Below are 23721 nucleotides of genomic sequence, written 5' to 3' on the forward strand. Positions count from 1 at the left end.
GCTCTCTGGAACCAACTGCCCCCGGAGATCCGCACAATCCCCACCCTCCTGGCCTTCTGAAAGGCTGGAAAAACTTGGCTTTCCAGCAGGTCTGGGGCCGATGAACTATACCAGTGATGGCGAACCTATGGCACGGGTGCCACAGATGGCACACGGCGCCATATCTGCTGGCACGTGAGCCATTGCCCTAGCTCAGCTCCAACGTGCATGTGTGTGCCAGCTAGCTGATTTTTGGCTCACACAGAGGCTCTGGGAGGGCCTCAGAGTTGGCCTTCTCCGGGTCCCGTTGACTAAACAATGTCGTATGGCGGGCCCCAGGGGAAGAGCCTTCTCTGTGGTGGCCCCAGCCCTCTGGAACCAACTCCCCCCAGAGATCAGAACTGCCCCCACCCTCCTTGCCTTTTGTAAATTGCTCAAGACCCACCTATATCGCCAGGCATGGGGGAATTGAGATATCTCCCCCGGGCGTATATAGTTTATGTATGGTATGTTTGTGTTGTATGATTTTTAAATGAGGGGTTTTAGATAATTCTTAATATTAGATTTGTTACATTGTATACTGTTATTGTTATTGTTGTGAGCCACCCTGAGTCTTCAGAGAGGGGCGGCATACAAATATTATTATTATTATTATTATTATTATTATTATTATTATTGCTTCCAGAAAGCCTCCGGGGAGATGGGAGAGTGCGTTTTTACCCTTCCCTGACTCCGGGGAAGCCTTTGGAACCTGGGGAGGGTGCAATACAAGCCTACTGGGCCAACCAGAAGTTGGGAAACAGGCCGTGTCTGGCCTCGGGGGGGGGGGGGGGGTTAGGGGAAGCTGCTTTCACCCTCCCCAGACATTGAATTATGGGTGTGGGCACTCGCATATATGTGATAGCACGCACACATGAGGGAAAAAAAGCTCCAGCCATGGATATGAATGACTTACTTTTGGGGTTCTAGATTGTTATTGTTTTAAAATGTTATATGCCGCCCAGCATTGGGAAGGTGTTGGGTGGCTTATAAATCAAATAAATTAAATATAATGTCTGTAATATAAGCAACTGGACTCACACATAGGATAGTCTAGAACTATTCAAAGTATATTAATCCAATTTAAAGGCTTTCCCCCTCTAAAATACAGTACAGTACCTCTAATAAAAATAACTGTTTGTAATGTTATTTCTATGCAGCCCATGATTCTGGGCAGTTTACAATTGTTAAAAACATCTGAAAACAAAAACAGCAGAACACACAAAATCAATGTATTCTCTCGGTGCAGGGCAGCCTGGAGTAGGGTGCCCGCGCACACGTTTAAGCGGCAAAGGGCTGTCAGCCGTTCCTAACGGCGAAAGGGAGGTGGGGAAACCATACAAGACGCCCCTGGTGAAAGACTAAGATTGCCGGACAAGCCACTTGAAGGGGGGGGGGGAGAGCTACGCGCCGTGCAGACGACACTCGCATCTGAACTGAGGCGGCGAGAAGGACCCTTCCTCCCCCGGCACACAACAGTCCCCAGACCCTCCGGATGGCCCATTCGCCCCTCCTCCCCCTTGCACTCCGCGACCATCCTGCTCCAGAGCAAGTGGAAAGCAACGCACCTCTGGAGGAGCGGGGAGGCTGCCAGCAGCCTCTGGAACTCTTGCCGGAGCTTCCCCTTCCATTCCAACCGACGACCTCACTCTCGGCCAGCAACGGTCGCGCAACCCGTGGAGGCCTCCAACTTTCAGCCAATGGCCCCTCTCTGCGTCATCCAGCACCCCTCCCACCCAGGTGCACTGCGAAGCCCAAGCGAAGCAGTTTCGGTGCCATGTATTGGAGCGCCGGGAGCCAATAGGGAACCAAGTAGCAGGGCGCGACGCTCCAAACTGAGCTCGCGGCAGCTTCCGGGTCCTGTAGTCGCCGACGGGGGAAAGCCGGGGGGGGGGGAATGCGCGGTGGTTGGCGCGCTTAGAACAGTGGAGTTCTTTTGGGAACCTTGAGGAAACAAAGCTTTCTTTTGCTTTCGATTGTCAAAATTTCAAAACTACAACCTGTCTAGCGGCTTCAGTAGTGTATACAAAAGAGTCAGACCCGCCACTGAAAGAAAGTTATTCCCATACGAATTCATATGAATCTATATCTGCCGATCGTTGCACAGCCGTTTCTATAGTAGTTTTCTATTTGTTTTATTTTTTCCACCTTTGTAAACCATCCTAGGTCATGCGCGATTGGGCCGACAAAGAAAAGGAAATTGCAGTGTGTTTTTCGAACGCTGTATTGTGGAAGAAAACCATAAAGCATTGGTAATTTGTATTGTCCAATATTCTCGAACACAGTCCAAGTACACTAGTGAAGAAATAAGAGATACAGTAAATATATATTGGGTATACGCACCCTTGTTACGGTTCGAGCATACAGACTTAACAAATGGTTATATATACTTTAGATATTATCACCATTATGAGAGGGATGAGAAGGGGGAGCATAGCGAAGCTAGTGGTGTTAACAAACGAATTATTGAAACTGGCATGGCTTTCTAAACATGTAGTTTCAGAACTGGAAAGAATAGCACTGAGGTACATTTTTTCCTATCCGCTGTAAGGCTTCCTAGTTTACAATGGATTTATTTCACCCTCCTTCAATGTATTGGTGTGACTTTTAGAATTGCTAGTTTTTAACAATACAGGTTTTTAATATAGTTTATATTGGATTTGTAATCTTGTATTTTATTGTTACTATGAGCTGCTCCGAGTCTCAGAGAGGGGCGGCATACAAATCTAATAAATTATTCTAATAAATTATTGTTGTTGTAAATATTATTCTTCTGGGTTCAGTTCCAAGTGGGGGAAAAGGACACTGGATTCATGGTGGTTGCTTGGAAAGAAGGTTTAATGGTGGACACGAGCACATGGCAAGAGCTTCTGTACAGAAAAAGCGGATCACAAATTTCCAGAAGTTGGGTCCAGAGGGGGAAAAAAAGACAGTTGCTAAGTGTTTTTATAACTTCTGTTGGGCCCCACCCAGTGAGGGGCTACCAAATATTTTACTACCACACTGTAGGCGTGGCTTATGCAGGACATCCTGCATTTTCTTTCAACATCTTTCAGTGCAAATTGGGTGCTTTGGAGTGGAGCTCCATTTTTGCTGCGTCCCCCCCCAGTCTCTCTCACCCCCCCCCCCGGTCCGGGCAGTAGCCCACCACTGGCCCGGCCTCAGAGTTTCCTGTTCCTGTATAAGATATGCACTCTGATTGGTGGTCAGATTCCCATAGTGCCGTGCAGAAGCGACTTTGTACGCTGTGTTTTTGAATTCAACTTTGGCTGACCCTTTGCTGGGTGGTAGTGGAAAGGGCTTTGGACAGTTCCTAATATGGCTGTTGTTTGTTATGTAGAATAGATTGGTTCAGCTATTAACAAAGGTGAGCTGGGCCACTTCTTGATTTTTCTCTACTGCTTATGCATAGGGCTCCACAAAGAAAACTCACGACCGTAATTTGATCCAGAACACTGCACACCCTGTGTTTTAGTTTTAAATTTCACTACCTGCCTTCATTCTCAAAAGTTAATACAGTGCAGTGAAGCACAAACATGGATTTTCTCCATATAGTGGAGCCGCCAGCAACAGAAAGAGGAAAAGGCAGCGGCATAAATTTTAAAGAGTTAAATAAAGATCTACAGAGGACATTATCTATTTATTGATCTGGAGTAGCAAATAGTTTGACAATCCTTTCCATAGAACTGATTTTAGACTAACTGACTATTACATCATTGTCTCAGATTAATTTTAACAGCTAACCAGTTAACCATTTTAATTTTAATTTTATACTTTTATATTTTTATATCTTATATTTTTAATTAATTTATTGGGCGGTAATTTTAGGGATGGATGTTTGGGATTGGATTGAAGGAATGTATGAATTGAATGGGAATGATATGCATGAATTTTTTTGGTCCACCTGACGCTGGAGAGGCAGGAGGGGAGGGGGCATCCATCTCTGGGGTGGCAGAGGGTCAGATCATCCCGGTCCTGCTGGGGAGAGGCAAATATGGCGGGAGCCACGGAACTAGCCGTTCCAGGGGAAGGAGGAATCGCTGCTTAACAGCGATCCCTTATTCCGGTTCCGTGAGCTCAACCCAGGGTACTGGTGATGAGTGTAATTCTAGCCCTGGGCTCAGGTTGCTGCTCCTCAATGCCAGGTCGGTGGTAAATAAAGCTCTCCTCATCCGGGATTTGATCCTGGATGAGGAGGCCGACCTGGCATGTGTGACTGAGACCTGGCTGGGCCCAGAGGGAGGAGTTCCTCTCTCTGAAATTTGCCCAGCTGGGTTTCAGGTATGGCATCAACCGTGACCCCAGGGAAGAGGGGGAGGAGTGGCTATTATAGCCAGGGAGAGCCTGTGCCTACGTACACTCGTTGCTCCAGAGATTGCGGGTTGTGAGTCCCTCCTTGTGAAGTTGGACTTAGGGGTTCAGGTGGGCTTGTTGCTCACGTACCTGCCTCCCAGCTGCGTGTCAACAGCCCTGCCTGTGCTGCTCGAGGAGGTAGCCGGGCTGGCGGTGGGATTCCCCAGATTTATAGTCTTGGGGGATCTTAACCTGCCGTCGCTCGGTGAAACCTCTGGATTAGCACAGGAGTTCATGGCCACCATGACAGCCATGGACTTGACTCAAGTAGTACAGGGTCCGACTCACGAGGAGGGACACACACCCGACATGGTATTCCTCTCTGAGCAATTGAGTAATGGTCTGAGACTAAGGGGCTTAGATGTGTTGCCTTTGTCATGGTCAGACCATTTTCTATTACGGCTTGACTTCCTGGCTCCAATCCTTCCCTGCAGGGAGGCGGAACCGATTAGACTGTTCCGCCCCAGATGCCTGATGGACCCAGAGGGCTTTCAGAGGGCGCTTGGGGTTATTCCAGATGTACTCATCCATAGTTCGGCGAAGTCTCTTGCTGAGGCCTGGAACAAGGCTGCAGCGGAGGCTCTTGACTGGATTGTGCCATTGCAACCTCTCCGTGGCACTAGACCCCGTAGAGCTCCATGGTACAACGAGGAACTCCGGGAGTTGAAACGGCAGAAGAGACGTCTAGAGAAGCAATGGAGGAAGAGTAAGTCCGAATCCGATTGGACACTTGTAAGAGTTTTTATTAAGACTTACAAAGTGGCGCTCAAGGTGGGAAGATGCGCGTATCATGCTGCCTTGATTGCATCAGCGGAATCCCGCCCGGCCGCTCTGTTTAGGGTGACCCGCTCCCTTCTTAACCAGGGGGGAATTGGGGAGCCCTTGCAGAGTAGTGCCGAGGATTTTTCACTGATAAAATCGCTCGGATCCGAGCGGACCTTGACTCCAATTGGATAACAGAGTCAACTGACAATGAGTCAGTCGAGGTGACTGGGGCACGTACTTATCCACCTGTCTGGGAAGAGTTTGATCTGGTGACACCTGATGAAGTGGACAAGGCCATTGGAGCTGTGAGTTCTGCCACCTGCTTACTGGATCCGTGTCCCTCCTGGCTGATTTTGGCCAGCAGGGAGGTGACACGGAGCTGGGCCCAGGAGATTGTCAACGCCTCCTTGGGAAGGGGGTCCTTTCCGGCTCCTTATAAGGAGGCATTTGTGCACCCCCTCCTCAAGAAGCTTTCCCTGGACCCAGCTGTGCTTAATAACTACCATCCAGTCTCCAACCTTCCCTTTATGGGGAAGGTTGTTGAGAAGGTGGTGGCGCTCCAACTCCAGCGGTCCTTGGAAGAAGCTGATTATTTAGGTCCCCAGCAGTCCGGTTTCAGGCCCGGCTACAGTACGGAAACTGCTTTGGTTGCGTTGATGGATGATCTCTGGCGGGCCCGGGACAGGGGCTTTTCCTCTGTACTGGTGCTTCTTGACCTCTCAGCGGCTTTCGATACCATCGACCATGGTATCCTTCTGCGCCAGCTGGAGGAGTTGGGAGTGGGAGGCACTGTTCTCCAGTGGTTCTCCTCCTACCTCTCTGGTCGGTCGCAGTCGGTGTTAGTGGGGGGTCAGAGGTCGACCTCTAGGTCTCTCCCTTGTGGGGTGCCTCAGGGGTCAGTCCTCTCCCCCCTGCTATTTAATATCTACATGAAACCACTGGGTGAGATCATCCAAGGGCATGGGGTGAGGTATCATCAGTATGCGGATGATACCCAGTTGTACATCTCCACCCCATGTCCAGTCAACGAAGCAGTGGAAGTGATATACTGGTGCCTGGAGGCTGTTGGGGTCTGGATGGGTGTCAACAGACTCAAACTCAACCTGGATAAGATGGAGTGGCTGCGGGTCCTGCCTCCCAGGGACAATTCCATCTGTCCGTCCATAACCCTGGGGGGGAATTATTGACCCCCTCAGAGAGGGTCTGCAACTTGGGCGTCCTCCTCGATCCACAGCTCACATTAGAGAAACATCTTTCAGCTGTGGCGAGGGGGACGTTTGCCCAGGTTCGCCTGGTGCACCAGTTGCAGCCCTATCTGGACCGGGACTCACTGCTCACAGTCACTCATGCCCTCATCACTTCGAGGTTCGACTACTGTAATGCTCTCTACATGGGGCTACCTTTGAAAAGTGTTCGGAAACTTCAGATCATGCAGAATGCAGCTGCGAGAGCAATCATGGGCTTCCCAAGATATGCCCATGTTACACCAACACTCCGCAGTCTGCATTGGTTGCCGATCAATTTCCGGGCACAATTCAAAGTGTTGGTTATGACCTATAAAGCCCTTCATGGCATCGGACCAGAATACCTCCGGGACTGCCTTCTGCCGCACGAATCCCAGCGACCGGTTAGGTCCCACAGAGTTGGCCTTCTCCGGGTCCCGTCGACTAAACAATGTCGTTTGGTGGGACCCAGGAGAAGAGCCTTCTCTGTGGCAGCCCTGACCCTCTTGGAACCAGCTCCCCCCAGAGATTAGAACTGCCCCCACCCTCCTTGCCTTTCGTAAAGTTCTTAAAACCCATCTCTGCCGTCAGGCATGGGGGAACTGACACATCTCCCCTGGGCCTATACAGTTTATACATGGTATGTTTGTGTGTTTGTTTGCTTTTAATAATGGGTTTTTTAGTGTTTTTAAATTATTAGATTTGTTCTTACATTGTTCTTGTTATTGTTGTGAGCCGCCCCGAGTCTATGGAGAGGGGCGGCATACAAATCTAATAAATAAATAAATAACTGATGTTTATGAATCAAGCTCTTTTCCTCCTATGTTAAACTAAGAAAATTCATCTTAAGAAAAACTGACATTTGTCAAGCACTAATCAGCAAAAATTATAATAAATACAGAGAGGAACAGCTTCAAGGCACCTGCAGTTTCTTTGATGGGTTATGTATTTCTTTCCTGAAAAACCTGGAACCAACTATATTAATTGCACATTTATTATTTTGGCATTAAAGAGTTTAATATATTTTTCCCCCTGACAAATGTGAGATCGGATATACTACATATCAAGTGAGCTTTTTTGTTTACAGCACTAAAGTTGCATTCTGCTTCTATACCAATTAAATAGATCTATACTAATTGAAATAGGTTGTACTATTTCAATGGCCCTAATTGTGGATTTTTGATACCACTTTTTATTGAAAAAATGAAAGTGATCAAACTGTGATTTTATCTGTCAAGCAAAATCTTAAGTAGGCTTTCATCATGAAACTAAGGAGAAATTGCAGTTCTCTATATTTTCCCTGGCCATGTATATGAAATACTGTATTTAAGTTATTGGAGGCTAAGTATCTTCAAGTCGTTTTTGACTCCTGCCTTTGCACAAGTCCTTGTGGTTTTCTGGGCAAGATGTTCAGAACTGGTTTGCTGTTTCCTTCCTGGGCTGAGTATTGTGCCTAGAGCAAGACTAGAGTTCATGCTATTTCACTGGCAACCATGATTTCTACAAGTCAGTCCACCAATATGTTTTAAAGGCTGTTTCAGGTAATCCTCAAATTACATCCACAATTGAGCCCAAAATTTATCTTCTTAAGTGAGAATTTTGTTAAGTGAATTTGCTCTATTTTATGGTGTGGGTTTTTTTTGCCACATTTATTAACCTCAAAATTGCAGACCTTTCAAGATCAGACCCCATGTCCGTCCAGATTCATTTTTAAGTGTTGCAAATATAGTACTATTGATCTTCCTTGCCCATCAGTACTGTAATTAAGTTACCGGTAATAGGGGAAATGTACCTTCAGGTCATTTTTTTATTCCTTCCTACCCAAGGAATTAAGCTAGAAACTGGTAGACTGTGAACTTTGGTATCAACCTAGGCATAAAGCCAGTTGAGTAACCTTGAGCTAGTCATTCCCTCATAGCCCTTGGAAGAAAGTAATGGCAAATCACTTCTGAAAACACCTTAGCACAGTGGTAGGCAAAGTTGGCTCTTCTATGACTTGTGGACTTCAACTCCCAGAATTCCTGAGCCAATCATGCTAGCTCAGGAATTCTGGGAGTTGAAGACCACATGTCATAGAAGAGCCAACTTTGCCTACCCCTGCCTTAGCAAAAAAGTACAAGGATTAGCCAAGCAATGATTAAGAGTCAACACTGATTCAAAGGCGTGTGTGTGCACTCACGCACACACAAAAGGAATGGATACATACAATCTCAGATGTGAATGCAATGATTGGACTTCTAATTTAAATATAGGAAAGTATTTCTCACATACTCTGCCCTGACCGTCTTTGCAATAATTTATAATTAGCAGTCCCGTATTTTTTGGTGTATAAGATGCACCTTTTTCCTCCCTAAAAGAGGCTGATAATTAGGTTGCGTCTTATACTCTGAATGTAGCTCTCCCGCCCCCCCCAGCCCTAACTAGCCCTAACTAGCTGCTAATGATCTTCCCAGCTCTTACCTTTCAGGCTGTTTACGTGTTTCTCGTTCTGTTTACATTAGGCCATATGAGATAGCATCTTTTTTGAAGCAACAATATTTTAATTATTAATTGGTTCATTTTGTTGCTTGGGATTTCTTTAATATTTTATCTGTGATTGGCCAGAAACTGAAATTAATTAGGAAACCTAAGTCAGTGATCTTGATATAAAGTTATATATTATTATTTGTTATTGATCAAATCTACTTTAAGTTAATCTTGAGCATAGCTATCATGTTTCTCCGAAAATAAGACTCTGTCTTATATTTTTTTTGAACCCTGAAATAAACGCCTGGCCTTATTGCCATGCACACAAAAGCCTGATTGGGCTTATTATCAGGGAGTATCTTATTTTGGGGGAAACATTATATACAGTCTTCATTTTGGTTTTTTTCTTTTAAATTTCTGAAATCATGATTTGGTGCTTTACAGTACAGTGATCCCTCGATTTTCACGATCTCGTTCTTCACGAAACGTTATATCGCGATTTTTCACACCCGATGACATCACTCTCTTCCTTCCTTTCTCATCTTTCTTTCTCTCTCTCTTTCTCTATCTTGCTTCTTCCTCTCTCACACTCTCTTCCTCCCTCTCTCATCTCTTTCTTTCCTTCTCTCTCTTTCTCTATCTCTCCCCCTCTTGCTGGCGGGCGGCGGGCGGGCGGGCGGGCGAGCGGGGGCATCAGCGAGGAAGACCCAGGGAAGGTTCCTTCGGCCGCCCAGCAGCTGATCTGATCGGCAGCGCAGCGAGGAGCCGAATCGGGGTTTCCCCTTTGCGTGGGCGGCGGGGAAACCCCGATCTTCGTCTGCTCGCTGCTGCTGTGCTGCCGAGCAGATCAGCTGCTGGGCGGCCGCAGCAGCAGCGAGCAGACGAAGATCGGGGTTTCCCCGCCACCCACGCAAAGGGGAAACCCCGATTCGGCTCCTCGCTGCGCTGCCGAGCAGATCAGCTGCTGGGCGGCCGAAGGAACCTTCCCTGGGTCTTCCCCGCCGCCCACGCAAACTCCACCATCTGCGCATGCGCGGCCATGGAAAAAAAAGGGCGCGCATGCGCAGATGGTGTTTTTACTTCCGCAACCCTACATCGCGAAAAATCGATTATCGCGAGGGGTCTTGGAATGGAACCCTCGCGATAATCGAGGGATCACTGTATATTGTCAAATATTGGTCATAGTATGAGATCTCAGGAATTATTTTTAAGTATAATTTGGGAAACATTTGGTTGAAACTCCAATTTATAGAATCACAATGAATAACCCACCCTTCCCCTCTCCCCCAAGTCTTTCTCTGATGACCAAATATTGTACGAGCTAGGTACTAATCCTTGGACATATATATTGTTTAAATTACGATCAACAAATTTGAAGCTAATGGATTCTTTAGGCTTAACAAAGTAATTCAGAGCAGGTGTTAGCAACGCACAGGGCTGGGCACATTTAACTTGCACTGGAAGAGTCAGCAGCCCTAAAGAAAATATTGCTATTGTTCTAGTGAACAATATCTTAGCAACCACGTTGAGTGTACATTTCAAAAGACATGGTGCAGTATAAGAAGTTTGTTTTCCTTGTAACCACAGCCTGAAGCTCTTACTGAGGAAAAAAATACATCGACATTCATAACGAAGCTGGAGAGAGAGAAAGTTAACCCATGTTCAAAATAATGTAGTTTACCAGCCACACATTACCTTGGAATTTCCTCCCAGTAATGGAATCTGATGTGGCTGATCACATGACCCGTTTGAAGCTCAAACTCCTTGAAAAGGTAAGCTGATTTTTCTACAATGATATCCAAGCACTAACTATCCAGTAATAGGACAAAAAAAATCTTATCAATTAAAATGGAGATTGTTGCATTACAGTTAGCTACTAGCTGTGTCATAGTGAACATGTCCAAAATGCTATTTATGCATAAAGATGTACTGTACCTTTAGTCAAGCATTCCTGATACTTTGGGCCTTTCCCCAAGTTGTCTTGATTTCCTACCTGCCTATCAGAAAGTCTTTACTGCCTGTGTTCCTTAAACTGCTTTGGAGGCACCAACTGACAAAATTGCACAGATACCTGAACAGTTGCCCAGGAAAAGTGTTACAATAGTAGAAGAAATTGTGCTTTTACACTGATGCAGCGAAGGACAATTTTACACTGATTACTGGCTTGCATTGGCATCCTTTGGTCTCGAAAGACCATGGTATCTTGCTCTGGACTCTCCAGAGCATGAAGCCTGGATAGATTAGTATGGAGGATAGGCTGTTACCTTAGTGGCAGATCCCCCCCTCTCCATGTCTCTGAAATAATCCAATGGAATGGCAAAGGCCAATAGGATAGGTTCCAGATATGTCGCAAGAGTTATCAGAACATGGCTATAAACAGTCACAAACTGCTTCCGGGACTCCGGCTCCGAATTCTGTCTCAAGGTTTACTCCTGAAGCCTTTTCCAATGATGGATATAGTCACAAGGCAATGGAGGTTTGCAGTCAGTTTCCATTCAAGTGGTTGACCAGGGTGTCTTTCGTGTCTTATCGTGCTCTTAGCATACCTCAGCGTTTGCAGAGACCGCCTTCATGACCATTGACCTATTCTAGTAGGTTTCATTTGCTCAGTCTGCCGGAATCTGTCTTCACATGCTCAGGATTGCTGACTAGGGATAAGATATAAAGCAAGTTTACAAGAAAGAAAATGGATGTCAGAGGACATTGGTGCTATCGGTTCAAGAGGGATGTCTACTCTAATGTTGTACAATAGCAAATTGAGATTTAATTGAAGATTTATCTAAAGTTTGATTATTTCCCACAGATTCCTTTTCTTAAGAATCAATGTTTTTTACTATAAAAATTTAACATGTTAAAATTAATGTCATAAGTTACAATTTTTTTAAAAAAATAATCCTATTATATTTTCCCACAGAAATTAGAAAATGAACGTGAAAACTTAAATAATTCTGAATCACCTTTCTCTACAAGTAAGCAATTAAAGCATTTTTGTACTGGAATTATATATGATGTCAAATCATGGATTGCAATACACAATTTTGCAGCATTAATCCCATCTGGATTTAATACCTGCCTAAAAATATTTTATCACATAAAGTTTTAATGACCAGGTTACCTAATTAATTGGTACACATATAGAGGATGAAAGTTAAAAATATCAGAGTGCTAACAAAAGCATTAATATAGTATTGCTAAATATTGTTAAATAAATAAATAACAAACATGGCTTGGCTTGAATTGCAAAAGCTCTGACCCAAAATATGACCCTCCTTTTCAAGTTCTTTCTCTTGCTTGCAATGCCAGCTTCAAGATCTTCTTTAAGTGGAAAGACTAGTTTTTGAATTTTGCAAGTTTGCAATAGCTGCTTTGACTTCTTTTAAGGAGGATGTGTGGATGAAAGTTGAAAAGAACATCCTGTTCCAGCAATTTTTATAGTGGTTAGAATTTCCCACCTTGAAAGGATGGATGCAAGCGATTGGATATGCTATTATCCCCTCCTGCTACAGTTTGTAGAACATCACCATATATGACAGGTCCTTTGGAGTTTTCCCAGCAGCCAAGACAAAGTAGTGACAGGTTACAAAATGGAAGAGTACTCTAAATGGGCCCTGAGGAGAATTGGAGCCTTTCAGATCCCTCTGTCCGCAAGCAGAAGAAACACATTGGCTCGTGTCTTGTTCCTACTTGTATTTGCCAAATGGAGAAAGCCTCCACAGGCTGCTCAGGATATCCATTGCCTCCTAACAAGTGAATAGTTGTTCAGACTGTTCTGCATGGCGAATACTATGCCAGTTTTGCTCTCTTTTTTCTCTTTACTCCTTTCTAAATGACATATTAATGTCACCCATATCTTTTTTGCAGGGAATTATGACCATTATGGCTATGCCTTACAAAGTGCACTGAGAAGAAGGAAAGACCTTTTACAGCAGCTCAGAGTATGATATCCCCAATTCTCAGCATTTTCTTTTAAAAATGGAATACAATACACTTCCTTTTGCTTACTTTTTATTATGTTAATACAATGGGAACTCAGAGTAGTTTAGTTCTTTGCCACATAATATTATCAGTTTAGATAAAGGAATTTAAGAAAAGTAACAATTCTAGGGGAAAACAAAGTAGTTTTGACTAGGTAAATTTGGGAAGAGAGGCAAAAAAAATCATTTTTGCATCATTCATTTTTTTCTTTTTTAAGGAAAATCTCTTGCAACACTTTTATAGTTTAATAAAATTGGGGGGTGGGCTTATGCAGTATGGTATCGATTTCCCTCCAATATGTTGAATACAATTAATGAAAAGTTTAATGTTGGCTTTTTTGCTAATGTCTTTAGCAATATACTATACTATATACTGTAAATGTCTTCAGTTTCTGTCTTGTTACAGGTTGGTTTTCTTTAAGCAAATGTATGAGTTTAGAAAAATTATACTTTCTATTATAGGAACAAAATCTTTTGGAAGAGATTTCAGTACCACAAAGTTTACCAAGAATTCATAAAAAGCCCTTGAAGCCACATCATATCTACCAAATTCCTCCTTCTCCTCCACCTCTTCATTATCATCCTCCCCCTCCCCCTCCTCCTCCTTTTCTTCCTCCCCCTCCCCCCCTACCTCAACAACCAAAAATTATTCAGCAAACAGTAAGTGTTTTCTGCTTTATTTCAAGGAGGAACAAAAAAACCCTTCAAACTAATCCAAGCAAAATCAACTCTGGGCAGCACAAATGTATTACAAGAAAGTCTGGAACATCATTTCATCAGTACATCATAATTTCATAAGATCTCTTGGGGTATTACTGGATTTGTTCCAGATTTTATAAATATCAACTTGATTGCAGAGATTAATGAGAACTTTAATATATTAATATTAAATATTAATATTATTAGTTATAATTATTATTAATAATAGTTATCACCTAACCCCAAAACTTTACCCTTAGACTATCCACTGTTGACCACTCCTGATTCCTAAAGGGCAGTAAGGGGCGTGCATAAGTGCATCAGTGTGCTTTCCGTCCCCTGTCCTAATGTTTCTCTTTTACTAGTATCATGTATATAAATATTATATCTTTGTATACCACCAATACATACTTGACAAAACAAATAAATAAATAAAATAAAATAAAATATTCACTATCTAATTTCTGCATACAGTGGTACTTCTACCTAAGAACGCCTCTACTTACAAACTTTTCTAGATTAAACTGGGTGTTCAAGATTTTTTTTGCCTCTTCTCAAGAACCATTTTGCACTTACAAACCCGAGCCTCTGAAACTGTAACCAGAAAAGGCAGGGAAAAGCCTCCATGGGGCCTCTCTAGGAATCTTCTGGGAGGAAACAGGGCCTCCACCCTCCCTAAGGTTTCCCCAATCGCCCGCATTATTTGCTTTTACAATGTTGCCTATGGAAAAATATCTTCTTCTTACAAATTTTTCTACTTAAGAACCTGGTCACGGAATGAATTAAATTTGTAAGTAGAGGTACCACTGTATTAGGCTATGTAGGTTTCTGCATATCAAGCAGGCTGAATTACTTTGTTGTGCCTTGATCAGATGGCAATTCTTGATGAACAAAATTTGGTGGCAGATTTCAATTTCTTAACAAGTTACCATGAAAATGATAACACATATTAATTGTTGAATGATCCAACAGTGTATACATTAAAGCACTTTAGCACTGGTTTGATAAATTTAATATTGAAGATTTAAATATTACTTTTAAAATATTACTTTACTTTCAATTTGAGTAGCATAATCTGAGATATCAAAACCCTAGATGCAACTCTTAGAATTGTACCAATCATGACCAACTGTAGAATAGAATTTTAGAATAGAATAGAATTCTTTATAGCTCAAGTGTAATTAGACACACAAGGAATTTATCATTAGTGCATATGCTCTCAGTGTACATAAAATAAAATATTTTTAATTTTTAAATTAATTTTTAATAGAAGAATTATTAAACACATGGAAAATAATACTCATAAGCATTTATATTGTTATGTTTATTTTGTTATGTTTTATGTTATGTTACATTCTGTATTATCAAATGCAAATTGCTAAAAATGCAATTCTGGGCAACTATCAACATATTAAAATAATAGAAAGAAAAATCTAACATCCATGTTATATTTAAAATGCTTATGTTGTATTTCTTCCGCTATTGTTAAATTAAATCTAATTTAATTTTTTGTTCCGGTTATTCCCCACTTTTTTGTAATGATCTTCTTCTATGATAATCTTTTTAATCTTTGTGAATCAGCATGCAATTCTTCAGAACATACAGCTTTGCTAGCCTCTCCTCTTTCCATTAAACTCTTCCTAGCTTTAACTGTTTGTTTCCTCAGTGAATTTATTTATTTATAAATTATTTTATAAATTATAAATTATAAATTATTTATTTTTTTGTTTGTTTGTATTGTCAAGTACGTGTTGGTGGTATACAAAGATATAACAATGCTTATATACATGATACTAGTAAAAGAGAAACATTAGGACAGAGGACGGAAGGCACTCTGGTGCACTTAAGTACACCCCTTACTGATCTCTTAGGAATCAGGAGAGGTCAACAGTGGATAGCCTAAGGGTAAAGTTTTGGGGGTTAGGTGATGATACTACAGAGTCTGGTAGTGAGTTTCATGCATCAACTACTTGGTTACTAAAGTCATATTTCCTGCAGTCGAGTTTAGAGTGGTTTACTTTAAGTTTGTATCTGTTGTGAGCTCGTGTGTTGCTGAAGTAGTCATTGACAGGAAGGTCATTGTAGCAGATGATTTTATGGGCTATGCTTAGGTCAAGTTTAAGGCTACGTAGTTCTAAGCATTCTAAACGTAGGATTGTAAGTCTAGTTGCGTAGGGTATTCTATTGCGAGGGAAGGAGTGGTGGGATTTTCTAGTAAAGTATCTCTGGACATTTTCTAGAGTATTTATGTCTGAAATGTGGTGTGGGTTCCAGACAGATGAGCTGTATTCAAGGATTGGTCTGATGAAAGTTTTGTATACTCTGGTTAGTAGTGTGAGATTACCAGAGCAGAAGCTACGTAGGATTAGGTTAACAACTCTTGTAGCCTTTTTGGTGATGTTTTTGCAATGGGCTTTGGCACTTAGGTTATTTGATATGAGTATTCCAAGGTCTTTTACTGAGTGGGGGGCATCTGTAAGGTCTTGTTTATTCAGCTTGCATTTGATGTTCTGATTCTTTTTGCCAATGTGTAGGACAGAGCATTTATATAAGTATAACATTTTAATTGTTTAATATGTTGTCCCTTAACTTCATTCAGCTGCAGATATACAGTAAGAATGGAGCTATGGTTTACTTTTTAAGTATTCTTTTTTCATCTTTTTTTCTTTTGCTAGTTACCACAGCAACCAGCAACCATAATTCAACAAATACCTTCATATCAGCCACCACTCATTACACAGATTCCATCTCCACAGTCCTTTTCAGTACCCAGATCTGGGAGTATTAAAGAAGGTATTTGTGTTCAAAAACTGTAACTGTGTACACTATGTAGGAATAACTCTCATTCAAAATAGCAGAACTAACTTCAAATACTAGGAAATATATCTAAAATTACAGTATGCTGAGAGCTACAACCCTCTGCAAATCGACTCAGAATTAAGTCCACTGGAGTCTTCGGAGAGGGGCGGCATACAAATCCAAATAATAAATAAATAAATAAATAAATAAAAAAAACTTGGACAGGATTGTTGATAGGGCTCCTATTGATGTACACAAATTTAAGACAGATTGATTGGATTCAGGGAGACTAATAAGATTTTATTTCTTCCATTCAATTGTGTTCAATTCTCAGACACTGAACAAGCCACTGCAGTTCTCTTGGCAAGATTTTTCAGAAGTGGTTTGATCTTGCTTCCTTCCTAGGGCTGAGAGAGAGTGACTGGCTCAAGGTCACCCAGCTGGCTTTGGGACTAAGACAGGAATAGAACTCATAGTCTCCTAACCTGGTGCCTTAACCACTAGACCAGGGGTGGGCAATTAATTTTGCCATGGGACTGCATGAGAAATCAGGATGGTTTTAGAGAGCCAGACTAACGCATCATCAGGGAGAAGGCCCATGGTGTGCCTGCGCAGAGTAGGCCTCTCTGGCAGCCCCTCCCTTTGGGAGCTGGCTCTTCCTGGCCCATGGCTGCTGCTGCCCCCCCTCCACTGTCGCTGCTTCTTCTTCTTCTTCTCCTTCCTCCTCCACCGCCGCTTCCTCCACCCGCCCGTACCCCAATTGCCGCTGCTGCTGCTGCTTCTCTCTCTTTCAGCCGCTCACTCGGCTCTGCCAACGCGTCTCTCTTGAACTCCTGACATCACCCACAGTGACCTTATCGCTTAACGCTTGCCTTATTGTCAATGTCCTGAGCCTCCCTTGGGCAGAGGAGATGCACGGCTGTCTCTGGACCGCCGTTTCCAGGCTCCCGCTGCAGCCCCGGGGGAGGAGAACTTTTTTAAAAAGCGGGACATTTTTCACAGATAGCGGGTGGGCCGGTCACAGATAGTGGGTGGGCTGGATGTGGCCCGAGGGCTTCCCCTTGCCCAGGTCTGCACTAGACTAAACTGGTTCTCAACTTTTGAGTACCAGTAAAATAGCATAGAGAATGCCAAATATTATTTTTTAATTTTCCGATTTACAAAGTATGGGGATGCAATTTAAAAAGTAAAGAGTAGCTATGGAAAGTCTGGTTGATAAAGAAGAGCTTACTTTATCCTTTTCTTTATTGTTATATTAACTGGGTATCTGTATTATATACAGTAATACCTCATCTTACGAACCCCTTGTCATATGAACTTTTCGAGATACGAACTCAGGGTTTACGATTTTTTTGCCTCTTCTTCCGAACTATTTTCACCTTTCAAACCCACCGCTGCTGATGGGATGCCCCGCCTTCGGACTTCCATTGCCAGGCGAAGGCTCCCTTCGTTGGGAAACCCCACCTCTGGACCTTCTATTGCCTCAGCGAAATCGCAGCATCGCGAAAACACCGAAGTCTGGAGGTGGGGTTTCCCATGGAGGGTGAATCCCAGCAGTGCAAAAACGGGTGCTTTGGCTGGCAAAAGGGGTGAATTTTGGGCTTGCAAGCATTAATTGCTTTTCCATTGATTCCTATGGGCAACATTGTTTCGTCTTACGAACTTTTCACATTACGAACCTCATCCCAGAACCAATTAAGTTCATAAGACAAGGTATCACCGTACTAGATAAATTTAATACATGCAACAAAACAAGGATTTGTGGATATGATAGTGGCACCAAGTGACAGGAAATCTAGATCTGCACACAAGTGTTAATCTTAAATTACAACCAGACAATCCAAATAAATACTGTAAATAAAGGGACAAAAAAGGTTCAGTCGCACCACTGACCAATGTAGGCTTTGAAAAGAAATAAAACCATTCATGACACTTTCCCTGACAACTTTAACATATAAGGCAGAATAGTGCCTTTGAGAATTAATTTAGTTCCCACCTTTATTATTTTTACATGATTCAATGACGCATGAACATATCCAACAAACCTTCTTCCTCCCTTTTTCCCAAAATGACAACCCTGTAAAGTAGCTTTTAAGGCAAAGGCAGGACTTGAGCTCACAGTTTTTTTGCTTTCCAGCCTGGACCAAATTGGCTTCCATAATGGCATGCACGGGGTAGTTGTTTTCAGCCTTGGCCAAAAGCGTCACTGCTTTAAGGAGTTACAAAAGATGCTATTTAAACACTCTGCACACACTAAATAAACATAGATTACTCTGACATAAAGTAGGCAAGTAGTTAAGAACCTGCTTGATTTCTTTTCATTCAGTTAAAAGATTTATTATGCCCTTGAATTGAACTAATTATTTCCTTCTTTGTTCTTTGTTGAAAAACTCTGTGTACATCTGTAGCACATCCACTGTGTAAAATATTGAAATTCTTAACATGTATTATTGTTCATACTTTTAGCACATACATTTTGCAGCTCAACCAATACTAGGTTGCTTGTTTTTTTAAAAAAAGGAGTTGATCTGAGAGATTATGCTGTCCAAATGGCTCTATTTCACCCTTTGATTACATTATGTTCTCCATTACACTGTAACCCTAAGATAGTCTTGAATTGTCCTTTATACTTTATAGATATGGTAGAAATGATGCTAATGCAAAATGCACAGATGCATCAAATCATTATGCAGAACATGATGCTGAAATCTTTACCACCAACTAGTGGGTACGGGGTCCCTATGCTTCAACATGGACAACAGGTAGCTATGTTTTTAAAGGAGTTTCAGTAATAACTATTTAGTCTGAGACATATCTGTACATTTATGTTTGCTAATCATTTTAATGGTCAGTGTCATTCAAATTGAGATTCTTGAAAGGATGTGTACAGCTAGTTCTCATTTAGGGATTACAATTAGGACTGGCAGATCTGTCATTAAGCAGAGTGGTGGCTAACTGGTAAATCACACAAACATGGCTGTGCTTTCCTTTTGTCCACTCCCCCACTTCTGAAATGCTCAGCCTCATACTGGATAATTAGCAAGAAGGGAATTCATGTTTCTAGTTACAGTCATTGGAAAGGAATGGATTACATGTGAATAAGTAAGAAGGCACATTATGAGGAATATACATCAAAAGGAATGCACTGGCATTAGGAGTCAGGAGTGTACTACATAAACAGCCCGCTGTTTCCCCCATTATGTGCCTGCTTAACTTCTTATAATACCTTCCACTCCATTCTCTCTGCTGTGTAAGTGTGTGGTAGGGGAGGGGAAGGGAACTAGAAATTTCTGTAGGCAATTTCCCCTGGATCTGACTCTTTTTTAATCTTTTTCTCCCAATTTGAAACCTAAGCTTTACAATACTGTACTTAAAACTTTTAGTTGTGAAACTGCATGCATAAGTATAGTAGTTTTGGCAAACTTCAAAAGTATATTAGCATTTCCCAAGCAAAACAAGCAAAAACGTTATAGAATGAAATGTTTTGTGCTTCTTCCAACCTGAAAGATTGGTCCTCCCTCAATGGAGTTTATTATTGGCGGGAAGTGAATTTGTCACTGATTTATTAATGTATTTTTTGAGTCTGAAACAAAGGAGAAAAATGGATTTTAAATCATAAGCTTCAAATCAGTATCAAAATCATGGCATCATTTGACTTGATGTATTTAATATATTATCCTGATTTTTAAAAAAATTATCTGCAGCTTACTGCTCCTATTCCAACAAGAGTGGAGAAACCACGACCTTCAACTGTACATCACCATCACTATACATCTTTAGGAGCACCAGTTATTCCTTCTCAAAGTGGCTTCCCCATGTGGCCATTAGTTCTGCAACCTGGCCTTAGTCCACAACTGGAAGGTTTCCCATCTGAAGTACATAATCTGCCCATTCCAGTTAGTGCATCACACATGTAAGTCAAGAGTTTGCTACAGTAAGAAGACTGCTTTCAAAATATTCCAAGACATTTGTTCTACTGGTTCCATTTTTATAGTATTCCAGTCCAGGTATATTTCTTTATGTATTAGCCATAAAGAATCACAATGAAACAATAATAAGTTGTTGTGAAATATCGAGTCATTTTTTCAGGAACAGCAAGTTCTATTACGGTATATTCCATTGTACCAATTTCATGTCAGTTTTCTAAGCAGATGTTAGACCTTTGTAGCCTTTGAAAAGTTTCCTTATAGCAAGTCCTATATGAGTTACTTTCAATTGCTCAAAAGTGCAGTAAAAAGGAAGAATTAGATAAATCATATAAAGTTAGACCATTATGTAAATATAGAAATATAAATATATTTCTAACTACACATTTTCCTTCCCAAAGTGTACCACCTCACAGACTGCTTGGATTACCTTCGGGTTTGTAGATTCCATAGCAAAAATCTAGAAAAGGTAATTCTAGTGTAGACTTCCTGTATTTATACCAGAGCTATGTCAGCACGCCAGATTAGCCCTTTGCTGCCTGCTAACTCAATAGATTTGAGATTTTTAAAATTGTTCCACTAGGCACAACTAACAGCAAATTACCTCATAATAGTGATGCTCCTCAGCTTGCCCTGTCAGGCTTCTCTCAATCTTGTTGAGCTTTTCTGCTTTCAGAAAGTGAAGGCAGGATAAAGATGAACAATCCTGAATCTATGAAAATCCCCTCTAGATTTATGGAAGTACAAACAGATTGGTTAGACATGGTGGGAATTATAGCCCAACGCCCCTCGAAGCTTGAGTTTGGACATTTCCAAATCTGTATCACCTATTGAGGAGGAAAGTAAGCAAGCATCTTTTTCCAGTTACTTTACAGCATGAGTCCTCAAACATGGCAACTTTAAGACTTGTGGACTTAGAATTCTGGGAGTTGAAGTCCACAAGTCTTAAAGTTGACAAGTTTGAAGACCTCCGCTCTACAGCATAGGAATTCTGTTTACATCTTCTTGCATAAAATTTCTATTTGTTCAGCTGATCATTTGTTCTGGAACAGCTGCTATAGAGACTCCTGTTAGGGAGAATTAATCTGCCTATTAGATAATGTAAGCTTATAAAGACCAAGCTGTAAATTCCCACAAATTCTACTACAGAATTTGATGTGTTAGGTACTATAACTGTGTAGCAACATTGGCTGAGTTCAGAATGTGAATGCATATAGCATGTAGAGAATGGATTGAAGACTGTATTATGTGTCTTCTAAATGATTCCAGATAAAATATTGGCCCCAAAATAAATTGAGAAGATTTTCTTTTACATGGAATAGCCCCATTAACACCTAGGCTTAGATTTTTAATAATTTTTCTGGATACATATTTTATTTTTCACCAGAATTAGGCTGATGATGAATAGCTTATACCATTTATCATTCTACCTCTGGCTATTCCTATGATTTTTAATTTTAAAATTAGATTAGTATATTGATTTTATAGAATTATTTATTTTACATTTTTATACAGTAATAGAAAATTGTGTTGTTTATAGAAAACCTATGGTGCAGGCATAGTAAATAATAAAACATAATGAATAGACACATTATGCAATTGAATTCAATTATTAATGAACTTATTGACACTATACAGATCTGAGATGCAATGTTTTGGAGCTAGAGAGAAGGAAAGAGAACTTCAGTAATATATATAAACTCTTTTTTCAAATTAATTTTTTAGTTCCTTTCTTTGTAGCCCTCCATCATGGTAGAAGAACACTATTACCTTGCTTAAATAAAGTATACATGCTAACTGGTTTCTCTTACAGGTGGCTTCCAAAGGGGCAATGAGTACCTAATTAAAAGCATTGGAGCTCTTTCATCTGATACTTCCCTTCGCTGCAGACAGAAACTGACAGAAATGATGCACATTTACTGAGACCATAGGGTTTGCAATGAGCATAAAATTTACACCTGATACAACAGTCTTATGCATCAATTCTTTTTTAGCTATTCTACGTGATAAATATTATGCACCATATCCTGTTTATTCATGTCACAGACATGAAAGAGGAGGAAGAATGCAATGGAAAAATAAGAAAATGTGCCAGCATCCACAGCCATACTAGAAGCTATGAGTTACATAGCATCAGTCATATGATAATAATTAGGAAGTGATGGAGACAACTTTGTGCCTTGTTCAATCCTGTCAACAACAGCCTTTCACTGCAAGGCTGTCTGCAGGAGTAGTCCAACTTGAAGTTGATGCTCTAATTACCCAACAACAGGGAAGAACATGTAGCATGGAGCACAGTGGCACAAATCTTCTAAACAATGGAAATAGCATTTGGTCATACAAACAAAGAGAGTGATTAAAAATAAGGAAATCAGAACTGTTGTAAAAGTGCATTGACTAGCGCTGGGGTAGGCAAAGCTGGCTCTTCTATATGACATGTTGACTCCAATTCCCAGAATTCCTGAGCTAGCATGATTGGCTCAGGAATTCTGGGAGTTGAAGTCCATAAGTCATAGAAGAGACAGCTTTGGTTACCCCTGGACCTGACTCCAAGCATAAAGCTTGGAATCAGGAGCAGCAAAACAAATTCTATGAGACAGAATAGCGAAAAAATAGTTGTGATTTAGGTAGAAAGAATGTCATCATATCCAAAAGAAAAAGGACGTCCCGGAAATCCAAACTATTGTGCTGGCTGTTCACAAAGAAATTATTCTGTTGCAAAATAATAGAGAATCTACGAGGCACTCAACATCCTTTCTCTTTTGTGCACATTAAATAATCTAGGTTATATGACAGGGATGGGCCAGGCCCTGGAATGCAGGGAATGCCATTCTGGTGGAGGAAATGGAGTGTGTAGCCTAGCTCCATTGCTGCCGGACATGCATGTGCTGTAAATGCGCAACCAGCGTAACTCTGGTAAAAACCAGCAATTTTTGCCCAAATCTTGCTGCCGGAAGGACATCCGTGTGCAGCAATCAAATCTCGCTGTGGCGTCTAGAGTGGCAGCTGGGGTTAGCAGCAACAGCGGCCTGCCTGAGCTCCGGCCACGTGGCCTGCTTTCTGCTTTCCCGCACCTCAGGCATCTCTCGGTGTGGCGATGGTGCCGTGAGTGAGTTATGGCCTTTGGGAACAGCAGCGGATGGTCATGTGACTGGGTAGGTGTAGCCAACTCGATTGTCACTCACATGGAGGGGCACCAGATCCTTCACAAAGAACCACTTCTGATTTAACTGGAATGCAAAACTATCTTTCTGATTTGAAATTCTCTGACTCTCACACACATCCCTCAGCTCCTCAACAGTTCACAATGTTTTCCTTTCCTTTCTATTATGGAGGGAAACATGCTTCTCTTTTACTGCTCATTTTCAAATTAATCATCCCCTGATGCCTGCACCTGAATTTAATTCAGGTAAACCCAAAATACAACACTTCTTTCCTAAGTTGTCAAAATGAAAAGTGCTCCAAGCAGAATTACTCAGGAGGGTGATATTAGCAATT

At 41.7% G+C, this 23721-nt stretch overlaps 2 protein-coding genes across 5 annotated transcripts in view; one reads left to right on the forward strand and one right to left on the reverse strand.

Annotated features, from left to right (window-relative positions):
* The window catches only part of PCNT (pericentrin), a 117392-nt gene extending 115624 nt beyond the window's left edge, over window positions 1–1768 (reverse strand). For 2 of the 3 annotated variants that reach the window (XM_070732366.1, XM_070732367.1), the window contains exon 1: window positions 1587–1768. In XM_070732366.1, coding sequence (XP_070588467.1) covers window positions 1587–1649 — 63 coding nt within the window. In that variant the 5' untranslated portion in view covers window positions 1650–1768. The remainder of the gene's footprint in view (window positions 1–1586) is intronic. The other variant, XM_070732368.1, reaches the window with a different exon arrangement.
* An 8575-nt stretch (window positions 1769–10343) lies between these two features.
* C1H21orf58 (chromosome 1 C21orf58 homolog) lies at window positions 10344–22190 on the forward strand. Of its 2 annotated transcripts, XM_070732346.1 has the most exons (9): window positions 10344–10597; window positions 11740–11794; window positions 12687–12760; window positions 13262–13459; window positions 16174–16291; window positions 18935–19059; window positions 20002–20210; window positions 20625–20692; window positions 22037–22190. In XM_070732346.1, the coding sequence occupies exons 1-8, from the start codon at window positions 10541–10543 to the stop codon at window positions 20665–20667; spliced, it is 879 nt and encodes a 292-aa protein (XP_070588447.1). In that variant the 5' UTR covers window positions 10344–10540; the 3' UTR covers window positions 20668–20692; window positions 22037–22190. The 2 variants fall into 2 exon arrangements, with proteins under 2 accessions (XP_070588447.1, XP_070588448.1); XM_070732347.1 differs by lacking the exon at window positions 20625–20692 and having other exon boundaries at window positions 10348–10597.
* The last annotated feature ends 1531 nt before the right edge of the window (window positions 22191–23721 follow it).

This window comes from Erythrolamprus reginae, chromosome 1 (genome assembly GCF_031021105.1).
Source record: "Erythrolamprus reginae isolate rEryReg1 chromosome 1, rEryReg1.hap1, whole genome shotgun sequence".
NCBI classification, from domain to species: domain Eukaryota; kingdom Metazoa; phylum Chordata; class Lepidosauria; order Squamata; family Dipsadidae; genus Erythrolamprus; species Erythrolamprus reginae.